At 42.6% G+C, this 9,834-nt stretch overlaps 1 protein-coding gene across 1 annotated transcript in view; it reads left to right on the top strand.

Annotated features, from left to right (window-relative positions):
- Positions 1–6, top strand: part of LOC139399209 (5'-3' exoribonuclease 1-like) — a gene marked incomplete at its 5' end in the record, with an annotated part of 2,765 nt that extends 2,759 nt beyond the window's left edge. The window contains one exon of the mRNA XM_071144722.1: positions 1–6. This exon is cut by the window's left edge and continues 162 nt beyond it. Coding sequence (XP_071000823.1) covers positions 1–6 — 6 coding nt within the window.
- Between the last annotated feature and the right edge of the window lie 9,828 nt (positions 7–9,834).

Genomic DNA, 9,834 nt, shown 5'->3' on the forward strand with positions numbered 1-9,834 from the left:
CTTTGAACCATACACATTCCTAAACATTGAACCACGTCTCTTTGGTCCTTACTTTAGCTCCCATCATCACCTCCAGCTGTAGACCAATAGCAGACAGTGACCAGGGTTCTCATCCTCAGCAGGCAGCTTAGCCAGTGGAGTCAGGACTACAAATGAAATGAAACTAGTCAATAAAATGTACTTTGTGAAAGCTGATTGCTGTGCGTAGGGTTTATTACAGGGCTGTGTGTAGGGTTTATTACAGGGCTGTGTGTAGGGTTTATTACAAGGCTGTGTGTAGGGTTTATTACAGGGCTGTGTGTAGGGTTTATTACAGGGCTGTGTGTAGGGTTTATTACAAGGCTGTGTGTAGGGTTTATTACAGGGCTGTGTGTAGGGTTTATTACAGGGCTGTGTGTAGGGTTTTATTACAGGGCTGTGTGTAGGGTTTATTACAGGGCTGTGTGTAGGGTTTATTACAGGGCTGTGTGTAGGGTTTTATTACAGGGCTGTGTGTAGGGTTTTATTACAGGGCTGTGTGTAGGGTTTTATTACAGGGCTGTGTAGGGTTTTATTACAGGGCTGTGTGTAGGGTTTTATTACAGGGCTGTGTGTAGGGTTTTATTACAGGGCTGTGTGTAGGGTTTTATTACAGGGCTGTGTGTAGGGTTTTATTACAGGGCTGTGTGTAGGGTTTTATTACAGGGCTGTGTGTAGGGTTTTATTACAGGGCTGTGTGTAGGGTTTTATTACAGGGCTGTGTGTAGGGTTTTATTACAGGGCTGTGTGTAGGGTTTTATTACAGGGCTGTGTGTAGGGTTTTATTACAGGGCTGTGTGTAGGGTTTTATTACAGGGCTGTGTGTGGGGTTTTATTACAGGGCTGTGTGTGGGGTTTTATTACAGGGCTGTGTGTGGGGTTTTATTACAGGGCTGTGTGTAGGGTTTTATTACAGGGCTGTGTGTAGGGTTTTATTACAGGGCTGTGTGTGGGGTTTTATTACAGGGCTGTGTGTAGGGTTTTATTACAAGGCTGTGTGTAGGGTTTATTACAGGGCTGTGTGTAGGGTTTATTACAGGGCTGTGTGTAGGGTTTATTACAAGGCTGTGTGTAGGGTTTATTACAAGGCTGTGTGTAGGGTTTATTACAGGGCTGTGTGTAGGGTTTATTACAAGGCTGTGTGTAGGGTTTTATTACAGGGCTGTGTGTAGGGTTTTATTACAGGGCTGTGTGTAGGGTTTTATTACAGGGCTGTGTGTAGGGTTTTATTACAAGGCTGTGTGTAGGGTTTATTACAAGGCTGTGTGTAGGGTTTATTACAAGGCTGTGTGTAGGGTTTTATTACAAGGCTGTGTGTAGGGTTTTATTACAAGGCTGTGTGTAGGGTTTTATTACAAGGCTGTGTGTAGGGTTTTATTACAAGGCTGTGTGTCGGGTTTATTACAAGGCTGTGTGAAGGGTTTTATTACAGGGCTGTGTGTAGGGTTTATTACAGGGCTGTGTGTAGGGTTTATTACAAGGCTGTGTGTAGGGTTTATTACAAGGCTGTGTGTAGGGTTTATTACAAGGCTGTGTGTAGGGTTTTATTACAGGGCTGTGTGTAGGATTTTATTACAGGGCTGTGTGTAGGGCTTATTACAAGGCTGTGTGTAGGGTTTTATTACAAGGCTGTGTGTAGGGTTTATTACAAGGCTGTGTGTAGGGTTTATTACAAGGCTGTGTGTAGGGTTTATTACAGGGCTGTGTGTAGGGTTTATTACAGGGCTGTGTGTAGGGTTTATTACAAGGCTGTGTGTAGGGTTTTATTACAAGGCTGTGTGTAGGGTTTATTACAAGGCTGTGTGTAGGGTTTATTACAAGGCTGTGTGTAGGGTTTATTACAAGGCTGTGTGTAGGGTTTATTACAAGGCTGTGTGTAGGGTTTTATTACAAGGCTGTGTGTAGGGTTTTATTACAAGGTTTTGTGTAGGGTTTATTACAAGGCTGTGTGTAGGGTTTTATTACAAGGCTGTGTGTAGGGTTTTATTACAAGGCTTTGTGTAGGGTTTATTACAAGGCTGTGGGTAGGGTTTTATTACAAGGCTGTGTGTAGGGTTTTATTACAAGGCTGTGTGTAGGGTTTTATTACAAGGCTGTGTGTAGGGTTTATTACAAGGCCGTGTGTAGGGTTTTATTACAAGGCCGTGTGTAGGTTTTTATTACAAGGCCGTGTGTAGGGTTTTATTACAAGGCCGTGTGTAGGGTTTATTACAACGCTGTGTGTAGGGTTTTATTACAAGGCTGTGTGTAGGGTTTTATTACAAGGCTGTGTGTAGGGTTTATTACAAGGCTGTGTGTAGGTTTTATTACAATGCTGTGTGTAGGGTTTATTACAAGGCTGTGTGTAGGGTTTATTACAAGGCTGTGTGTAGGGTTTTATTACAGGGCTGTGTGTAGGGTTTTATTACAGGGCTGTGTGTAGGGTTTTATTACAGGGCTGTGTGTAGGGTTTATTACAGGGCTGTGTGTAGGGTTTATTACAAGGCTGTGTGTAGGGTGTATTACAGGGCTGTGTGTAGGGTTTATTACAGGGCTGTGTGTAGGGTTTATTACAGGGCTGTGTGTAGGGTTTATTACAAGGCTGTGTGTAGGGTTTATTACAAGGCTGTGTGTAGGGTTTTATTACAAGGCTGTGTGTAGGGTTTTATTACAGGGCTGTGTGTAGGGTTTATTACAGGGCTGTGTGCAGGGTTTTATTACAGGGCTGTGTGTAGGGTTTTATTACAGGGCTGTGTGTAGGGTTTTATTACAGGGCTGTGTGTAGGGTTTATTACAGGGCTGTGTGTAGGGTTTATTACAAGGCTGTGTGTATGGTTAATTACAGGGCTGTGTGTAGGGTTTATTACAGGGATGTGTGCAAAGTTTTTTTATTACAGGGCTGTGTGTAGGGTTTTATTACAGGGCTGTGTGTAGGGTTTATTACAGGGCTGTGTGTAGGGTTTATTACAAGGCTGTGTGTAGGGTTAATTACAGGGCTGTGTGTCAGGTTTTATTACAGGGCTGTGTGTAGGGTTTATTACAAGGCTGTGTGTAGGGTTTTATTACAGGGCTGTGTGTAGGGTTTTATTACAAGGCTGTGTGTAGGGTTTTATTACAAGGCTGTGTGTAGGGTTTATTACAAGGCTGTGTGTAGGGTTTATTACAAGGCTGTGTGTAGGGTTTATTACAAGGCTGTGTGTCGGGTTTATTACAAGGCTGTGTGTAGGGTTTATTACAAGGCTGTGTGTAGGGTTTATTACAAGGCTGTGTGTAGGGTTTTATTACAAGGCTGTTTGTAGGGTTTATTACAAGGCTGTGTGTAGGGTTTATTACAAGGCTTTGTGTAGGGTTTATTACAAGGCTGTGTGTAGGGTTTATTACAAGGCTGTGTGTAGGGTTTATTACAAGGCTGTGTGTAGGGTTTTATTACAGGGTTGTGTGTAGGGTTTATTACAGGGCTGTGTGTAGGGTTTATTACAAGGCTGTGTGTAGAGTTTATTACAGGGCTGTGTGTAGGGTTTTATTACAGGGCTGTGTGTAGGGTTTTATTACAGGGCTGTGTGTAGGGTTTTATTACAGGGCTGTGTGTAGGGTTTTATTACAAGGCTGTGTGTAGGGTTTATTACAAGGCTGTGTGTAGGGGTTTATTACAAGGCTGTGTGTAGGGTTTTATTACAGGGCTGTGTGTATGGTTTTATTACAGGGCTGTGTGTAGGGTTTTATTACAGGGCTGTGTGTAGGGTTTTATTACAAGGCTGTGTGTAGGGTTTATTACAAGGCTGTGTGTAGGGGTTTATTACAAGGCTGTGTGTAGGGTTTTATTACAGGGCTGTGTGTAGGGTTTTATTACAGGGCTGTGTGTAGGGTTTTATTACAGGGCTGTGTGTAGGGTTTTATTACAGGGCTGTGTGTAGGTTTTATTACAGGGCTGTGTGTAGGGTTTATTACAAGGCTGTGTGTAGGGTTTATTACAGGGCTGTGTGTAGGGTTTATTACAGGGCTGTGTGTAGGGTTTTATTACAAGGCTGTGTGTAGGGTTTATTACAAGGCTGTGTGTAGGGTTTTATTACAAGGCTGTGTGTAGGGTTTTATTACAAGGCTGTGTGTAGGGTTTTATTACAAGGCTGTGTGTAGGGTTTATTACAAGGCTGTGTGTAGGGTTTATTACAAGGCTGTGTGTAGGATTTTATTACAGGGCTGTGTGTAGGGTTTATTACAGGGCTGTGTGTAGGGTTTATTACAGGGCTGTGTGTAGGGTTTATTACAGGGCTGTGTGTAGGGTTTTATTACAAGGCTGTGTGTAGGGTTTATTACAAGGCTGTGTGTAGGGTTTATTACAAGGCTGTGTGTAGGGTTTTATTACAAGGCTGTGTATAGGGTTTTATTACAAGGCTGTGTGTAGGGTTTTATTACAAGGCTGTGTGTAGGGTTTATTACAAGGCTGTGTGTAGGGTTTATTACAAGGCTGTGTGTAGGGTTTTATTACAGGGCTGTGTGTGGGGTTTTATTACAGGGCTGTGTGTAGGGTTTTATTACAAGGCTGTGTGTAGGGTTTATTACAGGGCTGTGTGTAGGGTTTATTACAGGGCTGTGTGTAGGGTTTATTACAAGGCTGTGTGTAGGGTTTATTACAAGGCTGTGTGTAGGGTTTATTACAGGGCTGTGTGTAGGGTTTATTACAAGGCTGTGTGTAGGGTTTTATTACAGGGCTGTGTGTAGGGTTTTATTACAGGGCTGTGTGTAGGGTTTTATTACAGGGCTGTGTGTAGGGTTTTATTACAAGGCTGTGTGTAGGGTTTATTACAAGGCTGTGTGTAGGGTTTATTACAAGGCTGTGTGTAGGGTTTTATTACAAGGCTGTGTGTAGGGTTTTATTACAAGGCTGTGTGTAGGGTTTTATTACAAGGCTGTGTGTAGGGTTTTATTACAAGGCTGTGTGTAGGGTTTATTACAAGGCTGTGTGTAGGGTTTTATTACAGGGCTGTGTGTAGGGTTTATTACAGGGCTGTGTGTAGGGTTTATTACAAGGCTGTGTGTAGGGTTTATTACAAGGCTGTGTGTAGGGTTTTATTACAGGGCTGTGTGTAGGATTTTATTACAGGGCTGTGTGTAGGGCTTATTACAAGGCTGTGTGTAGGGTTTTATTACAAGGCTGTGTGTAGGGTTTATTACACGGCTGTGTGTAGGGTTTATTACAAGGCTGTGTGTAGGGTTTATTACAGGGCTGTGTGTAGGGTTTATTACAGGGCTGTGTGTAGGGTTTATTACAAGGCTGTGTGTAGGGTTTTATTACAAGGCTGTGTGTAGGGTTTATTACAAGGCTGTGTGTAGGGTTTATTACAAGGCTGTGTGTAGGGTTTATTACAAGGCTGTGTGTAGGGTTTATTACAAGGCTGTGTGTAGGGTTTTATTACAAGGCTGTGTGTAGGGTTTTATTACAAGGTTTTGTGTAGGGTTTATTACAAGGCTGTGTGTAGGGTTTTATTACAAGGCTGTGTGTAGGGTTTTATTACAAGGCTTTGTGTAGGGTTTATTACAAGGCTGTGGGTAGGGTTTTATTACAAGGCTGTGTGTAGGGTTTTATTACAAGGCTGTGTGTAGGGTTTTATTACAAGGCTGTGTGTAGGGTTTATTACAAGGCCGTGTGTAGGGTTTTATTACAAGGCCGTGTGTAGGTTTTTATTACAAGGCCGTGTGTAGGGTTTTATTACAAGGCCGTGTGTAGGGTTTATTACAACGCTGTGTGTAGGGTTTTATTACAAGGCTGTGTGTAGGGTTTTATTACAAGGCTGTGTGTAGGGTTTATTACAAGGCTGTGTGTAGGTTTTATTACAATGCTGTGTGTAGGGTTTATTACAAGGCTGTGTGTAGGGTTTATTACAAGGCTGTGTGTAGGGTTTTATTACAGGGCTGTGTGTAGGGTTTTATTACAGGGCTGTGTGTAGGGTTTTATTACAGGGCTGTGTGTAGGGTTTATTACAGGGCTGTGTGTAGGGTTTATTACAAGGCTGTGTGTAGGGTGTATTACAGGGCTGTGTGTAGGGTTTATTACAGGGCTGTGTGTAGGGTTTATTACAGGGCTGTGTGTAGGGTTTATTACAAGGCTGTGTGTAGGGTTTATTACAAGGCTGTGTGTAGGGTTTTATTACAAGGCTGTGTGTAGGGTTTTATTACAGGGCTGTGTGTAGGGTTTATTACAGGGCTGTGTGCAGGGTTTTATTACAGGGCTGTGTGTAGGGTTTTATTACAGGGCTGTGTGTAGGGTTTTATTACAGGGCTGTGTGTAGGGTTTATTACAGGGCTGTGTGTAGGGTTTATTACAAGGCTGTGTGTATGGTTAATTACAGGGCTGTGTGTAGGGTTTATTACAGGGATGTGTGCAAAGTTTTTTTATTACAGGGCTGTGTGTAGGGTTTTATTACAGGGCTGTGTGTAGGGTTTATTACAGGGCTGTGTGTAGGGTTTATTACAAGGCTGTGTGTAGGGTTAATTACAGGGCTGTGTGTCAGGTTTTATTACAGGGCTGTGTGTAGGGTTTATTACAAGGCTGTGTGTAGGGTTTTATTACAGGGCTGTGTGTAGGGTTTTATTACAAGGCTGTGTGTAGGGTTTTATTACAAGGCTGTGTGTAGGGTTTATTACAAGGCTGTGTGTAGGGTTTATTACAAGGCTGTGTGTAGGGTTTATTACAAGGCTGTGTGTCGGGTTTATTACAAGGCTGTGTGTAGGGTTTATTACAAGGCTGTGTGTAGGGTTTATTACAAGGCTGTGTGTAGGGTTTTATTACAAGGCTGTTTGTAGGGTTTATTACAAGGCTGTGTGTAGGGTTTATTACAAGGCTTTGTGTAGGGTTTATTACAAGGCTGTGTGTAGGGTTTATTACAAGGCTGTGTGTAGGGTTTATTACAAGGCTGTGTGTAGGGTTTTATTACAGGGTTGTGTGTAGGGTTTATTACAGGGCTGTGTGTAGGGTTTATTACAAGGCTGTGTGTAGAGTTTATTACAGGGCTGTGTGTAGGGTTTTATTACAGGGCTGTGTGTAGGGTTTTATTACAGGGCTGTGTGTAGGGTTTTATTACAGGGCTGTGTGTAGGGTTTTATTACAAGGCTGTGTGTAGGGTTTATTACAAGGCTGTGTGTAGGGGTTTATTACAAGGCTGTGTGTAGGGTTTTATTACAGGGCTGTGTGTATGGTTTTATTACAGGGCTGTGTGTAGGGTTTTATTACAGGGCTGTGTGTAGGGTTTTATTACAAGGCTGTGTGTAGGGTTTATTACAAGGCTGTGTGTAGGGGTTTATTACAAGGCTGTGTGTAGGGTTTTATTACAGGGCTGTGTGTAGGGTTTTATTACAGGGCTGTGTGTAGGGTTTTATTACAGGGCTGTGTGTAGGGTTTTATTACAGGGCTGTGTGTAGGTTTTATTACAGGGCTGTGTGTAGGGTTTATTACAAGGCTGTGTGTAGGGTTTATTACAGGGCTGTGTGTAGGGTTTATTACAGGGCTGTGTGTAGGGTTTTATTACAAGGCTGTGTGTAGGGTTTATTACAAGGCTGTGTGTAGGGTTTTATTACAAGGCTGTGTGTAGGGTTTTATTACAAGGCTGTGTGTAGGGTTTTATTACAAGGCTGTGTGTAGGGTTTATTACAAGGCTGTGTGTAGGGTTTATTACAAGGCTGTGTGTAGGATTTTATTACAGGGCTGTGTGTAGGGTTTATTACAGGGCTGTGTGTAGGGTTTATTACAGGGCTGTGTGTAGGGTTTATTACAGGGCTGTGTGTAGGGTTTTATTACAAGGCTGTGTGTAGGGTTTATTACAAGGCTGTGTGTAGGGTTTATTACAAGGCTGTGTGTAGGGTTTTATTACAAGGCTGTGTATAGGGTTTTATTACAAGGCTGTGTGTAGGGTTTTATTACAAGGCTGTGTGTAGGGTTTATTACAAGGCTGTGTGTAGGGTTTATTACAAGGCTGTGTGTAGGATTTTATTACAGGGCTGTGTGTAGGATTTTATTACAGGGCTGTGTGTAGGATTTTATTACAGGGCTGTGTGTAGGGTTTTATTACAAGGCTGTGTGTAGGGTTTATTACAGGGCTGTGTGTAGGGTTTATTACAGGGCTGTGTGTAGGGTTTATTACAAGGCTGTGTGTAGGGTTTTGTTACAAGGCTGTGTGTAGGGTTTATTACAAGGCTGTGTGTAGGGTTTATTACAAGGCTGTGTGTAGGGTTTTATTACAATGCTGTGTGTAGGGTTTATTACAAGGCTGTGTGTAGGGTCTATTACAAGGCTGTGTGTAGGGTTTTATTACAGGGCTGTGTGTAGGGTTTTATTACAGGGCTGTGTGTAGGGTTTATTACAAGGCTGTGTGTAGGGTTTATTACAGGGCTGTGTGTAGGGTTTATTACAAGGCTGTGTGTAGGGTTTATTACAGGGCTGTGTGTAGGGTTTATTACAGGGCTGTGTGTAGGGTTTATTACAAGGCTGTGTGTAGGGTTTATTACAAGGCTGTGTGTAGGGTTTTATTACAAGGCTGTGTGTAGGGTTTTATTACAGGGCTGTGTGTAGGGTTTATTACAGGGCTGTGTGCAGGGTTTTATTACAGGGCTGTGTGTAGGGTTTTATTACAGGGCTGTGTGTAGGGTTTTATTACAGGGCTGTGTGTAGGGTTTATTACAGGGCTGTGTGTAGGGTTTATTACAGGGCTGTGTGTAGGGTTAATTACAGGGCTGTGTGTAGGGTTTATTACAGGGCTGTGTGCAGGGTTTTATTACAGGGCTGTGTGTAGGGTTTTATTACAGGGCAGTGTGTAGGGTTTTATTACAGGGCTGTGTGTAGGGTTTATTACAGGGCTGTGTGTAGGGTTTATTACAAGGCTGTGTGTAGGGTTTATTACAAGGCTGTGTGTAGGGTTTATTACAAGGCTGTGTGTAGGGTTTTATTACAAGGCTGTGTGTAGGGTTTTATTACAAGGCTGTTTGTAGGGTTCATTACAAGGCTGTGTTTAGGGTTTATTACAAGGCTGTGTGTAGGGTTTATTACAAGGCTGTGTGTAGGGTTTATTACAAGGCTGTGTGTAGGGTTTATTACAAGGCTGTGTGTAGGGTTTATTACAAGGCTGTGTGTAGGGTTTTATTACAAGGCTGTGTGTAGGGTTTTATTACAAGGCTGTGTGTAGGGTTTATTACAGGGCTGTCTGCACGGTTTTATTACAGGGCTGTGTGTAGGGTTTTAATACAGGGCTGTGTGTAGGGTTTTATTACAGGGCTGTGTGTAGGGTTTATTACAGGGCTGTGTGTAGGGTTTATTACAAGGCTGTGTGTAGGGTTAATTACAGGGCTGTGTGTAGGGTTTATTACAGGGCTGTGTGCAGGGTTTATTACAGGGCTGTGTGTAGGGTTTATTACAAGGCTGTGTGTAGGGTTTATTACAAGGCTGTGTGTAGGGTTTATTACAAGGCTGTGTGTAGGGTTTATTACAAGGCTGTGTGTAGGGTTTATTACAAGGCTGTGTGTAGGGTTTTATTACAAGGCTGTGTGTAGGGTTTATTACAAGGCTGTTTGTAGGGTTTATTACAAGGCTGTGTGTAGGGTTTATTACAAGGCTGTGTGTAGGGTTTATTACAAGGCTGTGTGTAGGGTTTATTACAAGGCTGTGTGTAGGGTTTTATTACAGGGTTGTGTGTAGGGTTTATTACAGGGCTGTGTGTAGGGTTTATTACAAGGCTGTGTGTAGAGTTTATTACAGGGCTGTGTGTAGGGTTTTATTACAGGGCTGTGTGTAGGGTTTTATTACAAGGCTGTGTGTAGGGTTTATTACAGGGCTGTGTGTAGGGTTTATTA

Source organism: Oncorhynchus clarkii, unplaced genomic scaffold (assembly GCF_045791955.1).
Source record: "Oncorhynchus clarkii lewisi isolate Uvic-CL-2024 unplaced genomic scaffold, UVic_Ocla_1.0 unplaced_contig_4818_pilon_pilon, whole genome shotgun sequence".
Classification (NCBI taxonomy): Eukaryota; Metazoa; Chordata; class Actinopteri; order Salmoniformes; family Salmonidae; genus Oncorhynchus; species Oncorhynchus clarkii.